The 27911-nt window shown below is 42.2% G+C and overlaps 1 protein-coding gene across 1 annotated transcript in view; it reads right to left on the bottom strand.

The window, feature by feature from the left end:
• Positions 1–27911, bottom strand: part of LOC144454858 (uncharacterized) — a 52121-nt gene that overhangs the window by 8543 nt on the left and 15667 nt on the right. Inside the window, exon 3 of the mRNA XM_078147651.1 lies at positions 18224–18409. Coding sequence (XP_078003777.1) covers positions 18224–18409 — 186 coding nt within the window. The remainder of the gene's footprint in view (positions 1–18223; positions 18410–27911) is intronic.

The following is a 27911-nucleotide window of genomic DNA, read 5'->3' as shown; positions in this document are numbered from 1 at the left end:
GGGATCAGGAAAGGTCTTGTGTAGAACACGGTTGATGCTTGAGCCACGCTTTACAGGAAAGAAGGGATTCTAGGAGGCAAAGCCGAGAAGGGAGTGAATGCCAGGCATGGCAGAAGCATTGCCACAGCATGGAACAATGCGTATGTGGGATGGCCATCAGGCCACTCTGTGTGGAGCATCAAGTGTGGCAAAGGGCAGAATGTCTGCCGAGCTGGGAAAAGGAGCGTGGGGGCCAAGCGATAGAGAGCTTGAAGTGCCCCAAAAGGGAGTTCCTATTTGGTCCTATGGGGCATAAGGGGACACTGAAGTTTACTGAGTGGGGGAGGTGGGCTGAAATGGCATCATCTGTGATTTAGGAAAATCACTTTGGAAGCTGTGTGGTGGATGGATTGGAGAGATAGGTGATGAGGACCTAAACTAGGGTGGTGACTGTGTCAGGAGCCAGAAGGAGAAGGTAGGAGACACGCTGAGGAAGTAAAAAGAACAAGATTTAGCACCTGGTTGGCTGCGTGGGGTGAGGGAAAATGGTGAGCTGAAGAAGACACACCAGAACCTGGGTAACTGGAAAGTTAGTGCTACCTTCAGCAGAAATAAAATTTGGAAGGGAGGTTGGGGGTGGGGCGTGAGACAGAACACAGTAAATTCTGTTTTGGACATGTCCAGTTTGAGATGTCAGTGGGACGTCCAGGTGCTATCCCATAGGAAGTTGTACATGTACAACCACAGCTCAACTGAGAGTCAGGTACGAGATACAAAAAGCTGATAGTCCTCTGCAGAGCGATGATAATTAATGTCCCAGGAGCTAATGAGGCAAGTAAATGAAAGTTACAGGGAGAAGAAAGAAGGATGCCCAGGATAGAGGCTTGGGGGTGCTATCCCTACAGTCAGGATCTATGATACCAGTGACGAAGGAGATCCAATAAGAAGTGATCAGAGACATAGGAGGAAAAAAGAGAGCCATTTCATTACAAAGCAGAGGGAAGAAGGAGACCATAGAACATGCAAAACAAAAGGGTAGACAACAGTGTCAAATACCACAGAAAGATCACAAAGAAAGAAGTTTGAGAAAAGCCCATCAAACTTCATCATTTAAAAGTCACTGCTAGCTTTGTATAAGATAACCTTTAGGGTCTTTTCTGGCTCTAAACAGCATGATGCCAGGTTGAGGCCTGCCTGGAAATTCAGGCCACAGTCATTTAGATTTGTTAAATGGCTGCAGCACTTGGTGATCTTGGATTGAATATGATTTCAAACAAAATAATTAAATGACTATGCTGTGAAGCTCCTTTCAGACTGCTTAGATCCTCCATGCTGTCCAAGTCACAACAGATATGGATCCCATCACTGAAGAATACAAGCTCATGGTCTATATGGCTTACCCCTACCCTACGGCTGGATGATGACAGGCAGAAGTAAGTAAGTATTTTAGTTTGAGAGGAAGGAAGGGGTCCTGAAATGATGGAATCTAGAGCAAGAATATGTGGAAATTATAATAACAAAGGATGCAATATAAGCAATAGAAGAGTTGACACAAGGACTTTGAAATATCTGCCATAGATAAATCCTAATGCGAAAATGCACTAGCAGAGAGAGGGTCCTATTCTTTCACGATGTTATATTCTTTGGTTCTATTTTTCCATCCTGGTGATAGAATTACAGTTATAAAATCAGGCAGTGTTGCCTCTTGCAAACAGGTACATATTAGCAGTTATTGTGTATTCTTGTAATAAAGCAATGATCTCCCCTCGTTCAGTCCTTTCTCTTCATAAATGAAGGCACATGGGCAGGCTGTGCATAAAAGATGAAAGCACCTGCCCAAGGCCACTCCTTCAGTTTTGCTGTTAGGAATCCTTAAGCAAGGGTATTGTTCTAGGGTGTCCTTCTCCAAAGCTAAACAAATTCAACTTGAATTTCCCATCATTCAGCATGACATTGGATTATGAGGCAAACGGCCCTGAATGCCTACAGAAAGAAAGGAAACGTTGGCTTTAAACTCCAAGCAGATGCAAGGCGGAACACATGGAAACAATCCAAAATTTACAACAGCAAATTCTACTACACTGTGACTGCTTTCTTTGCAGATATTAAATAAGAAGCAAATGATTTAAAATGAAAAAGACAAAAAAGAGCTCTTAGCTTCTCTTCACACGCAAACAGCTGCGAGCTGGAGAGCATTTCAACATCATCGGATTTTTGGTAATTAGTCATTTAAAAGAATCTCGTGATTCTGAACAGTTTCTAGAAACTACAAATACAAAAGGTACTCATCTGGGGAATTATTTTATAGACAAATATAAAACTGCACTTTCATTTGGGGGGAAGATAGATATACTTGAGGAAATATATAACAGAAACTTTTAAGCTCAGTGTGAGGGAAATTTAAGCTGCAAACTTCCTAGGTAAAGAAAAAAAACTGAAAATCTGTAATATATAGAAGAGAATAATTCCAGATTCAGTGAGTGTCATTGAGGGTTTCTAGGAAATGTAAAACAAAACAAAAAAAATTAGCACAGGAACTTGAGAGAAGAAAAGGAAGGTGTGAAACATATGTAAACTATGAGACATAAATGGAGTGATATGATCATAGCAGAAATACAGAAAGCAAAAAAAAAAAAATGGTGAAATTTATCATGAGATTAAAGGGCAGTAAGAGGGCTAAGCTCCTGGTCAGAACAGAGGACCCCCGTGCTAGCACTGTTTCAGGGTGGGATGCTATTTGGAAGCCCAGTACTGGTCATTCCAGGGCTGAGAGGACCAGTTTTTACCATCTGTGATCATGAGGGAGCAGAGGCCTTGCCTATGTAAGGACCAGAGAGCAGCCCAAGAGGATGGTGACCAGAACTCTCCCTGGATTACACAACCTTGGAAGCATCAAAAACCTACAGGCCATAATAGCCACAGAAGCTCAGGCTTCTTCTTGTCCTTTCCCAGAGGTGAGCAGAACCCAACTCTAAAAAAGTACAAAGTCAAGAAATAAGATGAGAAAATGAGCAAACAATCCCCTCAACCTCCCCAAAACCTGATGGAAAAAAGCTTCTAGGGGAGACAGGGAAGCTCGACACAAACTTAGAAGAAGATAATAGTTGAAAATGTTACAAGCAATGCCTCAAATCAAAATGCAGATGGGATACACACCACACAAGAATTCCTAGAAGATGGGCAAGTAGGTGGCACAGTAGATAGAGCACGGGCCCTGGAGTCAGGAGGACCTGAGTTCAGATCTGGTCTCAGACTAAACACTTGACACTTACTACCTGTGTGACCCTAGGCAAGTCACTTAACTCCAATTGCCTCACCCAAAAAAAATCCTAGAAGAGCTAAAGAAAGATATATTTTAAAAAGAGGAAAAAAACTGATTTTAATAATCAAAGAAGAGATGTAAAGGAAAAATGGGGAGGGGAATGAGAGCAATGCAAGAAATTACAAAAAGGGAATTAACAGTTTGGTAAAAGGGATACAAATGTTCACTGAGGAAAACAACTCCTGAAAAATTAGAATTGGTCAACTAGAGGTTACTGACTTCATAAGACATTAAGAAACAATTAAACCAGGTCAAAATATTGAAAAAAATAGAATATATGAAAGACCTCCTCAGAAAAGCAACTGACTCAGAAAATAGATCAAGGAGGAGTAATTTAAGAATTATTGGACTCCCTGAAACCCATAATAAAAAAGAGCCTAACACAATATTTCAAGAAATTATAAAGGAAAACTTCCCAATTACCATAGAACCAGAGGGCAAAGTAGAAATTGGAAGAATTCACCAATAATCTCCTGAAAGAGATCCCAAAATGAAAGCTCCCTGGAATATTACAGCCAAATTCCAGAGCTTCTGGGTCAAGGAGAAAATACTGCAAGCACCAAAAAGGAGGGATTAAAATACTGTGGAACCACACAGTGAGAGTAGCAATAATCTGAAAAAGTTCAAGAACAGGGATTCTAACCAAACCTTACCCTTAGAGGCCAGGCTCCCCCAGAACTGAATTCGAGTGTGCCTCAATCTAGATCCTAAGGGCCAAGAGCAATTCATTAATGTAAGGAATACAAAGTAATCTTGGGGATAAGGGAAGGTGTTGACTACCTAGGGTGAAATGCTTAATGAGAATCATTCAAAGAGGGAAGGTGACAATCTTGGCCTCAGCAGTGACCCAGTTATCTACCACAATATTGTTACACCAGGAGTTTTACTCATTGAAACTTTTTTTTTGGCTTTGTAATTGTGTATAATGAATTCTCTGCCTTCTATAAAAGGACAGCTTGCCTAAAATACAAAAATGAACATTCAAAGGAGGAAACCTTTTCAGTTATAACAAAAGCTGGATAATGGAAGGAAGCACTTTGATGAGCATTCAACAATCTCAATCACAGATTAAGGTACTTTCAGAAACTTATTCTACAAAGCTCTGATGCTAATACAGACAGTCAGAATTTCTTTTCATTTTAGGGAATCTGTCTTCAAGGTCTGATTCACATCTCTGCTGAAACAAGTGTTCTTGGAGATTCACTTAACATTTTCTGCATAATGTCAGGAGAGACTGGGGGAGGGGATGAGAATTTCAGATGTAGCTGTACAAACACCAGAAAGTTATGGCAGAGTGAGTAAGGTTAAATCATGGAAAGGAGATATCTGGGAAATCTCCCTCTCTCTCTCTCTCTCTCTCTCTCTCTCTCTCTCTCTCTCTCTCTCTCTCTCTCTCTCTCTCTCTCTCTCTCTCTCTCTCTCTCTCTCTCTCTCTCTCTCTCTCTCTCTCTCTCTCTCCTGTATGTGTATATTAAAAGTCTATATCATTTCATGACCATTGTGAACAAATTTTTACATAAGAGATTTTTGTCATAAAATACTTTTAAATGCCATGGGTGGTGGTGGTTGTTTTTTCATCACAGTGCTGTTGACCCAACCCAACTTAACAAATGTAATCCCACAAAATACAAAGGAAATTATATGATCTAACAAATTATGATACATCAAAGAGTCAGGAGATGTAAACTCTATTTGCAGATATATCACTGATTTTCTGTGACCCTGGGTAAAACATTTTAACCACTTTTTGCCTCATTTTCTCCACGAGTGGTACTCCTCTGAATACATCAGACTAGTATTTTATTCAATGAGGAAAGAAGATTTTTTTTTCCCTTTAAGATATATTGAGAGTCTTCAGGATAAAAAGATGACAACAATGGGAGAGCAGTGGGGGTGGAGCAAAGGGGGGATAGAAAGGAGCAGAGAGAATTGGCAATTTTTTATAGCAAGTAGAGAGAAAAATACTTAGAGTCTTATGGAGAAGTTAAATACATGCCCAAGGTGAAGTCCAAGAAGAGGAAACTTGGCTATACAAATACTCCCCCTAACCCTGATGGAGCTTTCTTCCCACAGCCAAGAAAACATATGCTTTGTTTTATCCAGTGCTGGGTGTGGCAAATCCAGGAGCTGGCAGCAGCGGTTGTCGGGCAAAAGTCACTTAGGGAAAATGACCCAGTGCAGAGAAAGTTTACTCTTTATCACTCCGCAGCAGGGGTTCTTAACATGGGGTCCATGATTTTTTGAAAATAGCATTTTGATAATTAAATTTAGATATAATTTGCTCCATAACGCTACATATTTTATGCATTTTAAAACAGGTTTCAGAGAAGGGATCTACATAGGCTTCACCACACTGAGTGTCCAAGTAACACACACCAAAAGGGCTGGTCTCTCCTACACACACACACACTTCTATACAGAGTGCCACATGGATTTAGAAAGTCCTTCATTCTTATCTACGGACAAGGAGAGCTTCATCTACAGGCATCTTCCCACCAGCTTGCTAATATTGCTCATAGCTAAAAACAGAGTTGAGAGGAGTTCAGTTGATGAAGTCACCAGGGCACTCCAAGACAGGAGGTATTAACGTGCTAACAAGGTGTTAACACCTGGTAATAACTTCACAGGGCATGAATAGCTTTCGATGGAATCAGAGGATGGAATCAGAGGTTGGCCCTGCTCCTTTTATTAATCCAGCCCCAGTATCTCCACTGAGCTCTAGTCCTGCAGCACCTACTGCCTAGTAGAGACATCTCCGACTCATCAAGTCCAAAACAGAATTCACGACCTTCTCCTCCAAACATATTCCTCTTATGAACATGGTTCCTTTTTACTCCCCAGGGCACCATCATCCTTCCAGATACATGGGCCTGTATCGCTGGTATAGCCCACAACGCTTCACGCTCCCTTACTTTCACATCAACGCAGTTGCCAAATTTTGTCAGCTCTCCTGGCATGGCCAGTGACCCATTTTCTCTGCTCAGACAGTCACCACCTTAGTTTAGGCCCACTTCGCCTCTTGCTTCCTAATTGGTCTCCCAATCTCAAGGCTCTGCCCCTCTGCAATCACCCTTCACACAGGTGCCAAAGGGATTTTACTTTGCACAGATTCTGACTAGGTCCCTCCCCCATTCAAGAAACTCCCATTGGCTCTCTCTTGTTTCTAGGATCAAACATAAACATCTCTGACTTTTATAGCCCTCTATAATCTGGCCTACCTTTGAAGGTTTATCATGCATTGCTTCCCTTTCTGAACTCTAAGGTCCTGTCAGACTGGCCTTTCTCTTGCTCCAACACATGCCTGGCCATCTTCCAAGCCTTGAAGGCCTTCCTTCCTTCCCCTCAGCCTCACAGAATCCCTCTGTCTCTGTAAGACACATCCTCTTCCCCCTCCCCCCACAACTCTCTTATAACCCACTACATTTTATTTTTTTGGATTTCTATTTATTCCGTATCTACTTATATATGTACACATTGTTTCCCCAAAAAGAGTGTAGCTATTGTTTCTTTTTTTTGTGGGTGTTTTGTGTTCCCAGCGCCAAGTGAAGCTGCTGACACATAGTAGGTGCTTAACAAATGATTAATCATCTATACTGCAGGGTTAGTGTGGGTATGTGATAGGGTCTAGCTGAGGCTGGGGGGAATCAGGACAAGCCAGAGAGGGGTTTGGAGTAGGACAGATTGGTACTGGCTTGAAGAAGAGGGATGTCAGGGCTCAGTGGGGAGGAGGGCAAGTTCTTCCAGTCCTCCTTTGGGTTTTTATTATTGCCATAAAAATTGTATGATTTGCTCCTGGGAACCTTTCTGAACTTTTCCTTCCTTCCTTCCTTCCTTTCTTCCTTCCTTCCTTCCTTCCTCCCTCCCTCCCTTCTTTCTTTCTTTCTTTCTTTCTTTCTTTCTTTCTTTCTTTCTTTCTTTCTTTCTTTCTTTCTTTCTTTCTTTCTTTCTTTCTTTCTTTCTTTCTTTCTTCTTTCTTCTTTCTTTCAGCAGTATGCTTCCTAGTCCCCAAACCCCTACCCCCAACAAGAGGTCAGCTTATCCTTGGAAAACCAACATTTACAGAACACTGCCAAAACACGAAACAAAGTACACGTTTGCCTGGTTGTAATCGTAACTGAACTTGAAAAGTTTTTTTTAACCATATATATGTCCTAAAAGTCATGTATTTTATGTCCATCACATGAATTTCTGCACTACACCTGCCTTCGAAGGCAATCCACGAAAGGAATGAACGAGAACTGGACAAAAGAAAATCTGTCTGAGGAAAGGGGAAGGCATGCTCCCCAAGCAACACGAGGGAAACCAAACACGCCCAAATAAAGGCCCACGTAGGCTATGCACAAAATAAACACCAGGTAAGGAAAATGGAGGGCTCCAGCAGCAGCAGGGGGGCCAGGCTGGGGGCAACCACCAGAAAGAGCTTCATTCAGAAATCCGGTTCAATCAGTTTCTATCTGATACAGGTCAGTTGAGAACCACAATGAGTGTTGGGTTCCCAACATGAAATTCCCTGGGGAAGGAGGAGGCCTGGGTGTTGGGCTCACTTGCCACATTGCTCTGATTATTTTCTCCTCCAGCAGCTAGGCCGTGGGGAGCCCCTGAATGAATCATAACTGCTCCCTGATTCTAGCACTCTATTTTGAGAGCAGAGAGACTGCTGCTGCTGCTAGCATTCTTCCAACCAAAGATAAGGAGATAAGCCTGAAAGGGATAGAAAATAATAGAGGAGAGTAATTATGGGGAGACTCATGGAGAGAGAGAGAGCACATAGGTCTACTTACATATTCTCCCCTCTGATCCTAAGGGATGACTGATCCTTGTTGAAATCCTCATTTGTTTCATTAGAAATACAATCGTGTGGTTTGGAAATGGCCCCCCCAGGAAATGCATGATAAATGTATATAGAACAGTACCTTTACAGTCATGCAGCATGTTAGCATGTTTTCAAAGTGCTGGGGGACTAGAGGGGGATTACTATTACTATTTCTATTTTTAAGGCAAAGAAATGTTAAATGCCTTCTCCAAGGTCAATCGGCTAGGAAGAGGCAGAACCAGGACCCAGGACACCCAGATTTCATTCTACTCCTCCTTTCTCCATCCTATCCATATTGCCTACGTGCTCTGGCCACTAATCACAGTATAAGAGAAATGGTAAATTATCTCAGAAAAAAATTCTCATTTTCATATCTGCTCCACTGAAAAGTTTCCTTGCAAGACAAAATACAGAAAGGTTTTCAGTTCAGACGCAGGTTTGAAAGGAAAGTTTGAAAGTTTGCCAAATGAATTTCAAGGAAGGATTTTAATACTGCAGTGATTTATCTGAACTCTGCCTCTTGTGATTTGTGACTGCTGACAAAAAGAAACTAAAGGGCACTTTATCCTACCAGGTGGAAGGGAAATAAGTTAAGCTGACTGATTTGCTGGTCACACTGACCTCTTAGCAGGGCCTTGCCAATTGGGAAAAATTATGCATTTGGGGGCACTTATTTTGGAAGTTACATCAGTGTGAACCAAACATAAAATTATATAACCATCTGGAACTAAATCTAGACATGGAAACGAAAAGTTTCATTCATCGGAAAATTTTTTTCTGTTCCCACTATTTTCTTTACAAGTCAAGATTAAATTATGATTTTAAAAGAAAAGTTTCCATCATTTGAATGGGGTTAAAATGTATGTTGTGATTTGGAAGCACCTGCATTCTAAATAACAATAACAGCAACAACAAAGTAGAATAAATTAATAGAGGAGGAAGAGGAAGAGGGGGAGGAGGAGAAGACAATTCTCCAGCAAGTATGGCACCGTATTAAAGGCACTGGGCTGGGCATCTAAAAAAACAAAAACCAAAACAAAAAACAAAAACCCTTTGATTTTGCAGCTGCTATTCTACCATTTAGTTGTATGACCTTAGCAAGTGACAATTTCTCAGGGTCTCATGACAAAATGTGGGGGCTAAGCTCAAACTTCTCAGTCCATGAGTTTGTGTTTTCTGAGGAGAAGCCATCCAACAGTAACTTAAAGAATGAAACAATGAACAAAAACTACAGAAAGGTAGAAAAATTTCTATTTAACTTTGAAACTGAGAAAACATTAAGTCAGAATCTAACCAACCTGGGGAATGGGATTGTCAATAGAAATGGAATTTTTTCAGTAAAGTCATTAATAACAAATGTGATTAGGTTCTTTATGTAAAAAGGCTTCACAGAAGGCCTTTTTCCTCTTCCAAAATGTCTGGTACATTTTTGAGAAGATGCTCATGGATTACAGATCCTACACATGTTAATTACCAAGAGTCTAAAGACTCTTTGAGACAATAATTTGCCGGAGATATTGGAGAAATTAAGAATGCTATGGCTTATTGACCACAAGGTAGACTTTTGAGGGATGCTTTCTAGCCATGATACAGTCAAAGCAGGAGGAAGTGGATGTCACATAGCTGATAAGAGAAAATAAGGTTGTAATATGTGGACTGGCCAGTGAGGCTAGGTCTTAGAACCCCTGCGATGTGCCCTGCTGGGTTCTGGTCCTGTGTGGGGGTGGGGGTGAGGGAGGGTCTCAGTGAGCTTGCTCCAGATATGCAGCATGATGGAGGGGCAGCTTTCCTTACTTGGGAGCACTGGCAGGTCTCCTCTGCATGGTGATGAGAGATCTTTTCATCAGCTGCTGGGCTGGGTACAGTGTTCCTACAAAAGGCTGAAGATCCCTTCCCTAATAGCTTTCACAGAGAATTGCTGTCAGCTTCTGGCTGGGGAGGGGAAGCAGCTCTGGCTGCTTTGTCTCCCACTTGGTGCTGGGTCCATGAAGGCAGAGAGCCTCTGGTCCTCCTGTGGTTCTTTGTTGTTGAGTTGTTTTCAGTTGCATCCGACTCTTTGTGACCCTATTTGGGGTTTTCTTGGCAGAGATCCTGGAGTGGTTTGCCATTTCCTTCTCTAGCTCATTTTACAGATGAGGAAACTGAGGCAAACAGGGTTAAGAGACTTGCTCAGGATCACACAGCCAGTAAGTATCTGAGGCTGGATATGAACTCAGATCTTAATGATTTTAGGCCCGGTGCTCTATCCCCTGTACCACCTAGCTGACCTTCAGTGGTTAAGTGTCTACATTTCCTGATGTAGGAGTGCCCAGGCCATCAGGGAAACCTGGAGATCCATCAGTAGGAAAGTCCTGGTAGCTGGCAAGATCAGGAGATCCCCCATAGCACCGGGCGCTCTCACTGAGAACCTGAGTAGGTGAGAACAGCAGAGTATGAAGAGCAGCCTGTCTGAACCAGCCTGAAAAGGAGTCAGAACAACTGAGCGAAGGGGGTGGGCCAATTGTCCACTGGCTTGGTCATACTGAGAAGTGCACTGAGTGGCCAAGACATTCCCCCCCCCATTAGAGGTAACCACTTTAAAGGGAGACTCCTCTTCCCAGGGTGGCAGTGGGCAGAGTGCAGGGCTTGGAGTCAGGAGGACCTGAGTTCAAATCCAGCCTAGACACTTCCTAGCTGTGTGACCCTGGGCAAATAACTTAATCTCTGTTTGCCTTGGTTTCCTTATCAGTAAAATGAGCTGGAGGAGGAAATGGCGAACCACAGGAGCATCTTTACCAAGAAAACCCCAAATGAAGAATCGGACACAACTTAACAACAACTCTCCCCAGGGACCAGGTGTAGAGGGGAGAATGCATTGATGCTGCTGTACTTTGGTCCTTGACATACCTTCCTGGTAAATATGCTTTTGTAAGAGCTAATAGACATTAATTGGTTAGTTAAGTTTGGGAATATATTAACTAATTAAATGATACTGGGAAGCACAATGGTAGGGGCTCATGAGTGAAAGTATTAGAAACACCCAAACCCTCAGTGTTACTCCTATAATACTAAATGGAACAGAAGCCAATCACCCTCTGGAGACTAAATCTGCTACTGCTTCTGAGAGCTAAGATAAGGAGCCTAGACCCTCAGCTCCAAAATCAAAGGAAAAATAATTCAACTAACAACATAATTAATGCTAAAAAGATCTATAGGGGTTTTTTTTAATTACAGAAAACAGAAATTGTGGAAAGGACAGCTGAAGACAAAAAGACCAGCAGCCATGGTCATAAGGAATGGATTTGGATTTCGGCTGCATAGCTAGTCCTAAGGGACATAAAAACCTTCAAAATTATTACAAAAAGTATTCCTGGCTATAGGAGAGAAAGATTAGAATCATTGTATGTCAGATAAAGAAAAGCATACTTGAGATTGAGAATGTTCTCATTTCACTTAGCTCACATTGAAACATAAAACAGAGCAATATTTATTGGATGTTAAATCCCCCAAATATGCTATGACATTTTGCTACCCAGTGGAAATACGATAATGACAAATAGAGCCCTATTTCCTAGGCATGTCACTGAAGAAGACAGCAATGACACATGGGATTCATTTTTTTTTTAAAGGAAACTCCTTTCTCAATTTCCCATCTATTTACTCTTGTCTTTTTGTTCCTGTTTGCGCCACTCTCCCAAATGACAGAATTGTTTCCCAAAACTTTATAATCCCTTTTCACTCAATCATCCCCACCAGCTCAGAACACTGACATGTGCTTTCTTCTTTTTAAAACACGGACTCTCTCTGTTTCTGCCTCTCTCTCCTGCCTCTTTGTTTCTCTCTCTCTCCTTCATTAAGGGTTTTCCATCTAAAACAAACAGAAGTCATACACAAACAACAGATTACTTTTTTAAGTCAATCAACAAGTTTTCTTTAAGTATCTTCTATGTGCCAGGCCCTGTGCTAGAGGCTGAGGATAGGAATACTACAAATGAAACTACCCCGACTTTCCTAAAGCTTCAACAATAGGTAAGTGAAATCACCAAACAAACCTCCAAAGAAATCGATTAAAGGGAGACGCAAAACCAAGCAAAAGGCAGCATCTCCCAAAGAGAAGCCCCACGTTTGGGGAAGCGAGGAGCCATCCCTGCCACTGCGCCATCGCCCCAGGCCTGGGAGCAGGAAGCCAGGATCGAAGCACCAAAGCAGATCTGGTGGTGAAGGACACGACCACTGGCCCTGCCAGGGAGGTAAGCACTGGCCAGAGCTGGAACAGTCAGGGGCCATGAAACCCATCGATACAAGGTGATGGGTTCACAGACAGGGAAAGGGATCAGCGGGTAGTGGATACAGCAGTATTGTAAGTCACAACAAGCAAACGCTTCACAAGTCAGAAGTGGAGCAAGTTGTCAGGACGATAGACAGGAGGCCCCCCTGATACAAAGACCAGCAAAGGGAAGCAGCTCCTGTCTCACACAAGAAGTCTCTTCTATGTGTTCTTCCCGCCAGGGCAGAAGTCCGTCCCAGGCAGGGCGTAGGCTGGGGCTAGGAGGCAGGAAGAGGTCAGACACGCTAGGGAGAGGGCAAGCAGCCAGGAGGATGGGGGGATCAAGAAGGGCTCAGATGGGAAGGGCTCTGGGGAGAGTGATAGCAGTAACAATTCATGAGGAGATGAAGGGTGAGTGGGCCCAACCACTACTCTGCTGGCTTACTCAGCCAATGGTCTCTGTCTCATTTCCAGAACAGAGAATGCTGTCATAGGATCATTCATTTAGAGCCAGAAAGACCTCGGAGGTGAGCTAGTGCGCTATCCTCATTTCTAGATGAGGAAAGCGTCTTCCCACAGATAGGCAACAGCAGACCTCAGAGTCAAGGCAAAGTTCATCCATTCCCAATCCGGTGCTCTCTCCACACACCTGCAGAGTAAGATGGACACCAGACCCTGTCACTTCACTGTGGCTGCATGAGTCTTGACAGCAGCTAAGCAAGCCATAGGAGCCCCTTGTACAGCATGAAGCCATGATTGGCAGGTGGCCCAAGTGGTTCATCCAGGAACGGGTGTGCCCTGAGTGATACAGAGACCATCTTTATTCTGTTCATCATTTTGTGAAGCATTTTCTTGAATGTTCTGATAATTTCAGTATTGAGACGCTAACAGAAAAAAATGATGAAAAAATATTCCTCCACATTTCGTTACAGGTGCGTGGGAGTCTGGTGTTAGCGTTATTCGGAGTCAGTTGTACTAGTTAATTCCTCCCTGGCCTCTCCCCAGGTCCCTCATTGCCATCGTCAACAGTCCCTATGTAGAGCACTACAATAGAGATCCCTGGAAATGTGCTTTCTCCCACTTATTCCAGACTGTGGGTTACCTAAGGGGGGAATTCATTCAATGCCATTAGCAAGGAACTGCTAATGCAGCCTCGAAACCCCATACTGTTTACGTGCCACGCAGCTCTGTGATGAGGGTGCCATTGTGAGGAATCTAAGCCGAGCCTCTAGCGGCCCAACACGGGGCCGCAGCTCTGGCTGCAGCCCAGGCTCCAGCTGTACTGGTGATGAGAATGCAGACTGTCCTTAACGAAGGGGAAGCCTGAAGAGGGATTTGGAACTAAGAACTAATTAGAACTGTGTTGTTTCACACTCTATAAGGGGGCTGTAAAACCCAAGAAAGTGGTGCTTATTTTTGCCAACGGATTCTGAAGAACGAGGGAGAATGAAGCCAGAGAATGATCCAAATACTGCCACCAGGGAGATCCACAAAGTACTTTACATACGTTCTCTTGTTTGAGCCTCACAACCACTCTGGGACGCAGGAACTACAGGTATTACTATCCCCACTTCACAGGTGGAACACTGAGGCTCAAAGAGCCCAAATCACCCACACTCACCCAGCTAAGGTTCCAGCTGTCGTTCCTCCTCCGTTTTTGAAGAGCACCGCTGACCTCACAGGTGGCGTCTTGCCTCACTGGTCAATTAGACTTAAGTGAGGCAGAGCTGCATAGAGTCATCAGCCTCACTCTCCCTTCCAGAGTCATCGAAGTCCAGGCAGGACAAAAGTCAAGATGACTGACAGGTGATGGCCTGGGAGGTACTGAATGACCTCGATGTCTTCGATGTCTGACCAAGCTCTAAGTGCTCCACTGTGCCTGCTTCAGCTGCCTCCATGGCCTATTCCACTGGGGGAAGTATTCACATGTTTGGGGTAGACATCCCCTTAACTCACTGATGGGTTTGAGGCTTCTCAGTCATCCCCAATCTAGCTGAGCTCATCTGCCAAGGCAGTTGTACTAGGGTATGGGCGCTGCACCTACTTTGGCTTCTTGGAGCCACAGATGAGAATTAGGGGATGAGCAGCCCTGAAAAGGGCTCAGTAGGTCCTCACATCAGAGGTGCCAGACCTCCTGAATACCCCATACACCCACAGTTAAGTAAGCACAAGAGGCAAGACTCCACTGTCCTCTTGATGAAGGAAACAAATGAATTTCAGTAAAGTAATAGGTTAAAGGAAATACTGACTCATGAACCCCGCTTTCTTTATGTGCTCCCATTTTTGTATATCAGAATTATCATGGTTTTCCTCAACCAGGCAGTCTGTCTCAGCAATTGCACTGTTTCAGCAGTGGCATCATCATCTGAACTGTGGAAGGGGATGGCTGTCCTCTCCAACAGAAGCCTGGAAAGGTCAGGGCTATGCTCTCAAACGTCATCTGCATTCTGGAGCTATTATACTGCTTTAAACTCAAGCTGCTAAGCCCATTTTCACCAGTGACATTGTTTGGAAAAATGAACTCCAATAACTGACTCTCCCCAGCTTTCTTTATTCTACACTAAATGGATGTCTTTGAATCTGAGCACTGTGCCCTTAGCTAGTTCTAAAATGGGAGATTCATCCAGCCAGGCTCCAGGTAGCTTATAAACAGAGAGAGGCCTCATCCCTTAGGAGAGACTTTGGTAAATGCCTCAGTCACATCAAGGTCCACTAGGACCTCCTGCCAATTCCCCACTTCCAGAGTCCTCTTCCTAAAAATGTAAATGAAGTGGGTTTGGGATGATGGTCTGAGTGAAAGTGTTCTGGTTCCTGGTAATCCCCACACTCTCTTCTAAAGACTCACAAACCTTTTGGTTTCTGAAACCAAAATTTTAGACAATGTCTTCATTTTCCAGTCTCCTGGCACCTTGGATGCAATTTGTCCAAGCCTAGAGACCTGAAATCCTTCAGAAGGCCTCAATTTATTTTATCTTACTGCTGTATCTAGACTAGAGCTCAATTTAATTCTTCCTTAGTGAATTTCATCTTTGTATCTCCTACCTTTGTAGCTCCTACAGAGCCTTGAAAGGACTGCAAGAGGTTAAGGACAATGGGCCCAGTCATTGCCAAATGAGAGGGGCAGGATCTCAACTTTCCTGCTATCAGTCCAGCCTCCTTTCCTCTACTCCACTCTATCTATCTATCTATCTATCTATCTATCTATCAATCAATTGATTGATTGGTCAATCTGTAGTGTGGAGAAGAAGAAAGAGGGCCACACTTGGTATCAGGGAAGGGACAGAGAGAGAGAGAGAGAGAGAGAGAGAGAGAGAGAGAGAGAGAGAGAGAGAGAGAGAGAGAGAGAGAGAGAGAGATACAGAAACAAACTCTGCCACAGAACACCTGCACACTGACCAAAATTCAGACAACAAATAGGAAGCAGGATTAATTTTTTTAAATTTGCCTGAGTTACAGACTTGCTATTTGTTCCAGCAATATGGTCTTTCACTTCAGCTGGTCATCCATGTCATGTGAGCATCTGTCACCCATGCCTGCTGGCAGGTTTAGATCAAGTCATGCATGAAAGTGCTGACTCATAACAGGGCTGTTGAGGGAGATACGGGCACTGTTTCGTTTTACACAATGTAATGTAATGTTTATCATACATGGCTATGGTAGCAAAGGGGGCAAACCCTCTGAGAAGTTTCATAAAATCCTAAGTAAATCAGACCTTTGTGATAAGTCTGTATTCACTCTTTTCAAAGTCTGATCCCAGTTTGTGTTTGTTTAGACAAATGTACATACAGGGCTCCCATTAAGGTCACAAGAAGCCATGGGTTCTTTTACAGGTGGTGACAATCCTTATCATGAAATGGTACTGACTTTAGAACCTTTGGCACCCAATTTAGGTAAAGATCAGTAGGGTTCAATTTCTTTCAAGCAACGCATAAAAGCCTTTTTTTAAAAAAAATTACATTAACTACTTTAAAAATAGAAGTGGCAAAAAGTGAATGGAGTAATAGGAAAAACAATAAACCCACTCTGTTCTCTGCCCAAGTATCCAAATGCAGATCCAGGAATATTCGTATCTATCAAGAAATTATTGTTATAAAAACCATAGGGACTCTGTGATTGCTCTTTCTTGATTTGCTGAGGAGGCGACTTAAAAACAGAGCTTGACATTTCTCTTGAAGGCCATTATTTTAAAATAAATACAATCACATATGCAACTTGCTGAATGTTTCTAAAATGTGTCCATGTGCACCAGGAATTTTACCTGGGGCCATTTTTCAGGGATCCAGGTGGATCCAGAGGAAAAGTTCTGACCTCTAGGCAGCTTATGCCTTTTATTAGTTTTTATACATGTATGAACTAAACTAGTTTTTACTTGAAAATGTCATTACCAGCATTTATACAACTATGAGGTTTCATGCTAAACAGCTGAACTGGGGCCAATCCCAAGTCTTTTGACTAAAACTCTTTTCAGGTCAAGGAGGGAGACGAGGGCATTTGAGGTGGGGAAATGGTGCATCTGGCTCACTTCACTTATTTCAAAAGTTCTTCCATGAAAATCATTCTGAGGAGGTCTTTTTTATTTTTTTAAAGCTGAGAGGAATCAGATAGAGACATGACATGAAATGCTTCAAGTCTGCTTTCATTAGTGAATGTCATCATGTACCATTAAGAAGAAGCACCCATATCAATGATATTCATATACATTAATTTATTTCATTTTCAAATGATCTAATTAAACTTCTTGCCTCAACTTAACCTGTCAGTACCTCCGAAAATTGCCCACCCTTCCAACCAACAGCTGTGTTAATAATGCTTATAAACAGCCTAAAAACTGTGCAATTGTTAGCATCCTTGGACCCCTTTCCCTGATTGCCACCATCACTGCAGATGTGGAAGGGGCCTTCCAGGCCTCAGGGCCACTTGAGATTTTCTTTGTTTCACGGGTTTTCATAGCCAAACAAAACCCACTACCAACCTACGAGCCTCTTGGTGACTGGGCTCTCCATATTTATTCCAGCCAGACAGGTTCTCAGCAAACAAGCAGAGTCTGTTGCCAGGACTGCAGAAGACATCGAGTATAGGATGGGAAACAAATACAGGCCTTGACAGAAAATGCTAAGGATTCTTGCTAGGGCTCCTGAATGGTTAAGAGCCCTCCCCTTCCCTCTCTATTAATCCCATTGCCCCTAAAACCTATGTAACCCAGTAGACTTATACCCCACCCCAGCTACACAAAGAGGAAGACGCAGGGTTTCTAGAAAGTAAGGTACCCCCTATGGCTCCCTAATGAGTAAAAACCAAAATCATTGGCCCCATTGCTCTTCTGTCAAGAGCTCCCACTACACCTCATTGTCTTCTTCTCTTCCTTGCTGAACTGCCATAACTCTCTTTCCAGCTTGATCTCATTTACACCAGGAGATAAAAGTACCTGCCCCTAGAAATAATACCTTGCTTCCTATGAATCCAAGAGATGACATAACAAGGTGAATCTCACACCCCAGGTTGAGTATGGTCTGGAGCAGTCTGCTTTGGCTACAAAACACTTGGGTATATATTCTTCTTAACCTAGAAGTGTATGGGGCAGCTAGGTGGCACAGTGGATAGAGCTCCGGCCTTGAAGTCAGAAGGACTTGAGTTCAAGTCCGGCCTCAGATACTTGAACTCACTAGCTGTGACACCCTGGGCAAGTCATTTAACCCCATTGCCTAGCCAAAAAGAAAAAAGAAAAGAAACCTAACCTAGAAATGTACCATGGGTACTCTGGTAATTATAAAGGAAGGTAAGTTCCAGAGGCTGGTTATTTGCATTTATATATTTCTGATTTCTTCCTAAAAACAAAAGAAAACAAAAAAAGCTTCTTTCTTACCTAGTACTTCCTTTTGAAGGTCATGGCATCTGTTTAGCAAGCCTGCTCCTTGCTGGCCTATCACCTGAATCTGTTGTGATTTCAACAAAGCCGTGTCTGATACCATCTTCAGATTCTTCACTTCTTCCTCCAGGCGCACCTTATCTCGCTGGACTGCTGTTAACATTTTATTCAGATTGGCCATTTCTGTAAAGAAAAATCAGTATTAATAGGTGTGCATGGCTGGATGCTGAACCATTTCTCTACAAACTCTGGTTGGTTGATCGTAAGATCAACTTAAGACTTTTCTGAGGGTAGGATGACACCTGTTGAAGAGGTATCTATTTCGTTCCCTAAAAGAAACCAGGACAAAAGGTCCCAAAGTTACAGACACTACTCAGGCAATTCTTAGTAGCCTAGATCATTATTAAATGCCCCTGGAGCATGCTTATTTAATGTTGACATTCTTGAGAAATAGAATGTGCATCATGTCCTAGGCTTCCTACAATTTAGACTGCTTTTCTGGAAGCAAGGTCCATAAAAATAAATATAAATGAATAGTCCTGTGATAGACTAGATGGGGGATGGGAATCACTAATGGAGTAATAAGGGTAAATGACAGATACATTATAAAAATGGAGAGAAAAATATGAGTTCCTATACATGGCAGTCCAGTACAAAGTGGCCAGGAAGAAGATTCCCAAATAGCCTAAGAACGTACTCCCAGAAATAAGGAAGTGATGCTCCTTCTATTCTCTGCCCTCCTCTGAAGCACCATGCTCCATTCTGGCCACCACAGTGGAAGAGGGATGATGACAAACTAAAGAACATGAAGAGAAGGGTAACCAGAACAGTGAAAGGCTTTGAGTCTGTGTTATCTAAGGTTTCAGTTAAGGAGCTGGGGATGCTAAGGCTGGAAAAGAGAAGTCTTAGGGGGACATGATGGCTGTCTTCAAGGACCTGAAAAACTGTCTCATGGAGGAGGGATAAGGCTTGTTCTGACTGACCCCAGGAGCAATGAGTAGAAGATGACAAGAGACAAATGTAGGTGCAAGGTCTGGAAAACCGTCCTACCAATAAGAGCTGCCTAAAGAGGAATGGGCTGCCAGGAGAGGTGATGGGGGATAGATGACCTCTTGTAGAGTAGGACAACATGGGCATTTCCTTTTAGGTCTAGGTCAGAGTTGATGACCATTGAGGCTCCTTCCATGTCTTGGGTTCTATATTTGGGTGCCATGTCAGAGAAAAGAATTCATTGCAAGTACTAATGCTGTTTTCCTTCCCTGACTATGAAGCATTGTATCAAATTGGGAGTAGGGCTTCATTCCACAGAATCACAAGGGAAAACACACAGTTTTTAATTAATGACCCAACACTTTTTCTAAAAGCAATTTGACATGTAAATTAGGTTCTTGAACAATAATGTGGAAATGTGTTTATAAAGACTGATTGATTCTGGGAGCAAACTCAATGTAGATGATGACAATACTTCACCAGACATTCACTCAATCCCCGGCCCAACTTGATTCTGCTGACCCGCGCTATTCACTGCCACCACGTCGGTTAAATTTGCTGTAATATGGAGCAGGTCTCGGAGACTAAAGAGGCAGCCACAGGAGACGAGTCAGTGACCACAACAAACAATGAAACAGTATGGCAACAAGGGGCAGGGAAAGGGTGGGAATCAGCATGTGGTTATAGCAGTGGCAATGCAAGCTGAGAGTAGGACCAGAGTTCAGAAACCATATACAGATGGCCAAAGAGTCTAGGAATATGGACCAACATGATGTGGTATGGCTTTGCCTGGGTAGAAGATATCTGGTGGGAGAAAAACTGGAAGAAACCAGGGAAATGGGGTTGGGTTCAAAATTTTCAACCGGTTTTCAAGTCCTGGAGATCAAAATGGGTAGAAGCTAAAAAGGTAAAGGTAAATTTACTACTGCTATCTTATACATTGAAAGATTATAGAACCCACTAATTGTGTCATGAAAACCACTAATTTATCCTAAGTCACAGTTTCAAAAAGGCTGTACTTTGTTCTTAAAATAAATATTAAAGAGAAGAAAGCTGGTATATCTTTGTAACTAAAATTTCTTTTGAGTTTTTAAACAGCTATAAATGCAGCTTCTTTTGGCTGAATAAACTGTGCTGTACCCTAACAATTTCTATCTATGTATAAGTCAGAATGACACTGAAGAGGACAGAGGGCACACACTGATATGGATTTATCATCTGGTAAAATAACACTAGTGGGTTTGCATGCTGACTCTGGAAATGTACAGTGCTATCAGTCACTAAAATAACTCCTTATGTCAATGTGACTTTCTATCTGACATTAGAAGGAAAGGAATCTGTAACACACATTTACGTCAATTTTATTCCCACACATGGAAAACTACTGTAAGATCTCAATACTTATTGTTAGGAGTTAGTTGTGGTGTCTCTGTCGCTAGATCAAGATTAAGGGGGCGAGGCTACACCTACAGAGATGAATTCACTTCCCCTACACAGTGTCCTTGACCGTGGGGGACTGTCAACAAGTAAACAGCAATTCCCATTCATGGGACTACTTGGGTTTAGCTAGCTTAATGGAGCAAGCCTCCAACACGTTCCTGCTTTTCTACCAGAAATATGTGCTCACTTATTACCTTGAAATCATGGAAATGATCATTATCTGTAATGTCTACTTTCTGCTAATACTCCTCCCTCCTCTCAAAGGGCCAGTCACCACCCAGGCATTCCTTCTCATCCTGAGTGACTCTTGATTGTCTGCGGCCTCCCCAAAATCTTCCCTAGAGGATTTCCTGATGTGCTGGAGGCTTGTAGCCTCTAGAACCTGCTCTAGAACTTGAAGCCTTCCTTGGGTATAAGTGTAATGCCGAGATGGCCTCTTGGCTACCCCCTGTTCACACTGTGTGACATCCTCTTCTCTTCCATCGCTTCCACTCCAGCTGACACTGATTATTATGCCATGGCTTTGGAACTTAAGAGACAGCTATGCCAGGTGTTTGAGCCTCAACCAGTAAGTGCCCATTATGTGTCAGGCACTGTGCCAAGGGCTAGGGATACAAAGATAGGCAAAAGACAGGCCCTGTCCTCAAGAATCTTACAATCTAATGGGGGAAAAACATGCAAATAAATACATACAAATTGAACAATATAAAAGATAAATAGGGAAGAATTAACAGAGGGAAGGCACTGGAATTAAGGGGGGTTGGGAAAGGCTTTCTATAGAAGATGGGATTTTAGTTGGGACGTAAGGAAACTAGAGAGGTCAGTAGGGGGAGTACAGGAAGGAGAGTGTTCCAGGCATGGAATACAGCCAGGGAAAACGCCAGGAGCCAAGAGATGGAGTGTCCTGCTCATGGAACAACCAGGTGGCCAGTGACACCAGACTAAAGACCACATGTCAGGGAGTAAGGTGTAAGAAGACTGGAAAGGTGGGAGAGGGTTAGGTTATTAAGGGCTTTGAATGCCAAACAGAGCATTTTGTTCTTGATCCTGGAGGCAATAAGATGCCACGGGGGTCTATCGAGCAGGTGGTGACATGACTGGACCAACATTCTAGGAAAATCACTTTGGTGGCTGAATGAAAGATGATTCAAATGAGGAGAGACCTGAGGCAAGCAGACCCACCAGCAGCTATTGCTGGCACTGAGGTGATGAGGGCCTGAAAGTGGGCAGGGGAAACATCAGAGGAAAGAAGGGGTATCTTGGAGAGATGTTGCGGAGGTGAAATCTACAGGCCTTGGCAACAGAACAGATATTGGGGGGAGGAGGGGAAAAGGGATAGTGAGGGATCCAGGACAACTCTTAGTTAGAGAGCCTGAGAGACTAGAAGGATGGCATTACCTCTAGTCCATAGTCAGAGGGAAGGTAGGAGGTGGGGAAGGGTTTAGAGGGAAAGATGATGAGTTTCATTTTGGACATACTGAGTTTAAGATCTCTACTGGACATCCTGTTGGAGATGTCTGAAAGGCAGTTGGAGATACAAGACTGGAGGTCAGCAGACAGTCTGGGGCAGGATAGGTAGGTTGGAGAATCATTAGCATAGAGATGGTAAGTAAATCCATGGAAGCTGATAAGAAAAGGACCCAGGGCAGAACCCTGATGGACACCTATGATTAGAGGGCATGATCTGCAAGAGGATCCGACAAAGGAGATGGAGAAGAAGCAGTCAGATAGGTAGGAAGGTAATCAGCAAAGAGTGATGTCCCAAAAACCCAGACAGAAGAGAGTATTGAGGAGGAGAGGGTGATCAACAGCGTCAAAGGCCACAGAGAGGTCAAGGAGAAGGAGGACTGAGAAAAGGCCACGGCGACTGAGAGTTCTTTGGTAACTTTGGAGAGAGCAGCTCTGGTGGAATGAAAAGGTCAGAAGCCAGATTGTCAGGGGTTAAGAAGAGGGTGAGAGGAGAGAAAACATTGCTTGGCATAGTCACCACTGAAAAACTGTCATCATCTACTTGGACCCACTCCCCATGGATGTGGCCTTTTGGATTCTAAAGTGATTATTATTTTATAAGAATTTAAAATTTACAGTTGTGTTAGAAAGCTGAGCTTTGGATTAATTATGGTACATGAATATAATGAAATATTAGCTGCATTGTAAGAGACAATGACCATGAAGAACTCATAGATTAGGATAGGAAGATTTAAATAAAGCAATGCAGAGGGAAGTAAGCAGAACTGGGAGAATAATATGCTCAGTGAATACAACCAATCTTTGATAAAGGGCTGATATTAAATATACATACACACATAAGTATATACATACCCACATATAATATACATGTAAATATATGCAACTAATACAAATATATAAAACTAAGAGCCATTCCCTAAAGGATAAGTTGTCAAAGGATGTGAATAAACTGTCTTCAAAGGAAAAATTGCAAACTATTAACAACTATATAGAAGATTACTTCAAATCGCTAATAATTAGAGAAATGCAAATCAAAACAACACCAAGGTTTCACTTCACTTTATTCACTTCATTTTACTCACTAATCATCAGTGTTGAAGAGATCAGCAAACTAATACACTGTTGGTGAAGTACATCTTTGGTCCAAATATTCTACAAGACAACTTGGAACTAGGTTTAAAAAAAGCAACCTGCCCTTGGACTCAAAGTCCACTTGAAGACATCTACCCCAAGAGGGCCAGAGAGAAAGAAATGTTCTTATAGCAATCCTTCCTGAATTAGCAAATAACTAGAAACAAAGCACATGCTCAGTGATTTTAAAATGGTAAAGAAAAAATGGCAATAGATAAATACAGTGGAATATTACACTGTGCTGTAAGGAATTATGAACATGAAGCATTTAGAAATGCTTATATGAATCAAGACAGAGTGAAGTAAGTAGAATAAGGAAAATAATATATAGAATGATTACGATGTAGAAATAAAGAACAAAAAGTTTAAACTGGATGCTATAATTAGAATGACCGTGCTTGCTCCAGAGAAGAGTTGAGAAAATGCATTTCCTTCCCCTCTTTGCAGAGGTGAGGACTATGGCTATAAAATAGTAGATATGCTGTCAGACACAGCTGATAGATTGATTTTTCAGATCTGCTCTTTCTTCCTTTTTTGATCTTTCTTACAAACTATGACTTATTGGATTGGAGGGGGAGGAAAGGTATTTGGAAGTAAAGGTGATGCAAAAACAGAAGATATACATTTTAAAAAATGTTTTAAGATATTTTTTGAAGTGTCCATTGATGTGATCCCCTGGTGTGCTAAGCCTTGGATGACTGCTTGCCCTGTCTATGCCTGCATCTACTCTGTTTGTCTCATAGCAGTCATCTGCTCTTTCACAAAATGGAAGAATCTAGGGACTCTGCTCCTGCATCCGGGTTCATCCTCTTGTCCTGTGTCTATATTCAAATTCCATTTCTAAAAATGTCAGGTTCATTGTTTTGTTCAACCTCTTAATACTCTCAGACTAAATGCAACTGTTTTTAAACAAATACTTAGACTAGTCTTTTCTTCACAACAGCAAATAAAAAAGGTTCTTAAAACAAATTATGCCTTTAATTGTCTTATTTCTAAATTGTTTGTTTTGCTCTCTGCCACTTCACTCTTTCCCCAGCCCCCCACTTTAATTCATCCTTTACATTGGTGCCAAATTATTTTCCGCAAACACTTCTTGGTGTCACTCCCCGAGCTCAGGAATCTTCATTGGCTCCCCATTGGCCACTTCATAAAGCCCATTGTCCTTTGGCTGCCATTGAGAGCTCACCATGCTTTCACCTCATTTTCTCCTACCTCTCTACGTCATAGCCATCTCCACTTCTCTGTCATTGCTCATACCATTCTTTTTTCCCTAGAACCTTTCTCCAAAATTGTGGTCTGCCAAATCTCGTCCCTCCTTTAGCTCTGATGCTACCTTCTCTGATCCCCTCAGTCAGAAACGATCTCTTTGTCTCTGCTGCTTTCTCTCTATCACCGTCTCTGTCTCTCTGCATATCCTTGTCTCCTTTCCCTCTCTCTCCCTTATACCTCTCTTCTAGTACTCTGCAATACTACCTCAAGTGAGAGTTACTGATTTGAGTGTAGGCCTTTCCATCCTGCTAGAGTGTAAGCTCCACAGCACTGGGCTATGCTTTATTCCTCTTTGCATCTCCCCTCTAAGTACAAAGTACAGGACTTTCCAAAGAAGGAGTTAATATTTATTAAATAAATAAATAGATTTTCCAGCAAAACATCTAAATGGTTTCCCACAAGAATATTAATCCAAGATCCTAAAGCTTTGCTGATCAGGTAAATACTAATTTTTGAAGTATTCCAAGGCCTATCATCTGAGATGTTTAATTTAGTCTAGAAACCACTAAAAACTTAAATCAAAGAATCACTGGGACTGCACTAAACAAATCTCTCTAGTCAACTCCTGATAGGCAGGACTCCATGAACAACACAGTCTGCCTTTGCAGTGTTTACATTGGGGTCCCCTATCCCTTACTGAGTGTTGGTTTAGACTTTGATCGTAAAAGCACAAGTCAACCATCAATTTGGCATGGAGATGGGGATAGAGAAAATACTGACTACACATTTTCAAAAGTATAGCTTAGTGTAAGTATGTAATGTCTTTCACACTCATTTTGAAAAATATGAGTGTCCCATATTTTTTAAATCCAGCTACGAACATTAAAGCTTAAGGTATTTTAAGGTAAAATTTGTATAACTAGAAAGAAGTTCTTCCCTTCACAAAATATCTCTGAAGAGTGTCTGTCTGGTGCATTAACCTAATTAGATTTAGACTCATTCAGTGTGTATAAAGCTTTTTTTGTAAACATCTACTGTATAAAATGAAGAATACTCATAACAACTGGAGCAGGTCACATCTTTTACTCATTGCCAATTAACATTCCCCTCCAATGATCATGTTCCAAACATTCTCTCTCTTCAAGCCTTCATCTCCACTCTCCCCTTCAATCTCAGCATAGGTTCTCACTCTTACTTTACAGAGGAAATTACAGACATTATGAATCCCCTCAACTGCTCTGTCATACTCCAAAATTTCCAATAAATCTCAATACATTTTCAGTATCCTCACTTACATTCTCCTCTTTGGCCTTAGAAGAATGGGTGACTCTTCTCATTGCCAAGGTTAATACCTTCCCCTACCGTCTCCCTCATGACCTTGTTCCATCCATCAATCCATTTCTCATGCATCTCCAGTTTCCCCTTCTGTATTGTCTTCCCTCCTTCATGTTTCCTATTACACATATACATATGTGTATATGTGTATGTGCACATGTGCATACACACTTCACCATACTACTCTATCAAGAGACTGTTGTGTCTGCTTTCCAGACCCCTCGCTGCCAATCATCTAGAAGATGTTATCTTGTTTCTGTCACTTCCACTCTAAAGAAAATGCTCTCTCCAGGACCACAAATGATCTTAACATTGAACCCAATGACCTTTTTATCTAGTCTAATCCTCCTGAAGCATCTGATACTATCGACTACTTCTTGATATCTTTGAGAAAGGAGAAGAAAAGAGAGGAGAGGAGAGGAAGGGAGAGGGGAAGGGAAAGAAGGAAGGAGGAGATTATTATCATAAAAGTTCATGGGGGAAAGAGGAAGGAAGGGGAAAGAAGAGATCATTATTATCATCATCAAAAATGTACATAAACAGTAGCAATTCGTTGGCTTTAAGAGTTAAAGAATTCTTAAAGTTAAATAACAGTAGAAATGTTTGGAACCCTTTTGAGAATATAGAAACTAATCATTTAAGGTTTTGGGTTTTTTGCTTTTTTGCAAAACAGCCAGCATAATGATTTAATCTAGTTCTAAAGGACAAATGTAGCAGAACATGGAATAGTACTAGCTTGTGTTTGTATATTGCTTTATACACACATATATGTTTGCATATAGATGTCTGTGTTTAATACACACACATACATACATATGCATATATAAATCTTATTTGATTTCCACCATAGTCCAGTGAAATGGCTCCTGTCATTATTATCATTCCTATTTTAAAGATGAGGAAGATGAGACTGAAGGGTGAAAGGGCAGAGGAAGCCATGAGGAGACCTGTACTTCTGAGCCTGACTCTGACCAAAAAGGTGCCATCGTTTTCTGGATTAAAGAGCAGGGACCCGGCTCCATTTTAGAATTCTGAACACGGACAGACAGGAGGTCTGGGCACATTCCGGATCATAACGGAGTCCGGCACACAGTAGGTGCTCACAGTGCTTTTTGGCTGATTATGTCAGAATCCAGAAAGAACTTTATAGACTGGAACCAGAGGCATTGTGAGGTCAAATGAGAAAAATGGATGTCAAAAAGGCACATTGCAAATCTATATAAACAACAGTGGTGGTAGCAGTGGTGGTGGTGGTGGTTGTGGTGACAGTTTATTATTAATCTTAGCCTCCAGTGCCCAGGCCTCCATTCTGAGGGTATCTTCATTCCTGACCCTTCTGATGCCCTCCTGCTGATCTCAAGCAGTGTGTGTGGAGCAATATTAGGGTATGCTTAGAAATGTTTAACAACTGGGTTCTGGAGGGAAAAAATATGCAATACACTTTTAAGTTTAATCTGCATTATTAACACTTGTAAGAAAAAATTCTAGACAATCAACAATAAATGGAACCCTGATTTATAGCGAGTGACAGTTTCTGAGGTGTAGATGCTCACAAGATGGCTAGAACTGGTTCCAAGACAACCCTGGCTAGAATCCTGGAATAAATTGAAGATAAAATTTAATAAGAATGAATGTAATTCATTTTTATATTACAGAATTTTAAACATACCAAAAGCCACAAGCACTTGAAGGGAGACACACCATCACACAGCAATTTGTCTGAACAAGACATGGGGTGTTCATGGACCAGAGGGCACTGACATAGCACCGTTAAGAGGAGAACAACGTCCAGGAATCGGGATTTGATACTCCTGCTATATTCTGCCCCAGTCAGACTGCATGTGGAGAATCTTGTGGAGTATTGAAATGTGTACCATCTTTGTAGCTATTACCCCCAGCCCCCCAAATCAGACTCACACTAACTGATTAGGTCCCCAGAAGGCAGCTACCACCCTAGGTTCAAATGTGCTCTGTGGATTTACACTCCTAAAAGTACAACTTTGGAGCCCCCACCAGTAGACTGACATGTAATGGTCAACTAACAGATCCACTTAGCTCAAAGCAAAGACTTTTAGCGCAAACCTGGGGCCCATTTTCCTACAAATACAGC

This window comes from Phascolarctos cinereus, unplaced genomic scaffold, assembly GCF_003287225.1.
Source record: "Phascolarctos cinereus isolate Bilbo 61053 unplaced genomic scaffold, phaCin_HiC Scaffold_7;HRSCAF=346, whole genome shotgun sequence".
In the NCBI taxonomy this organism is placed as follows: Eukaryota; Metazoa; Chordata; class Mammalia; order Diprotodontia; family Phascolarctidae; genus Phascolarctos; species Phascolarctos cinereus.
This window is presented reverse-complemented; position numbering and strand designations above follow the sequence as displayed.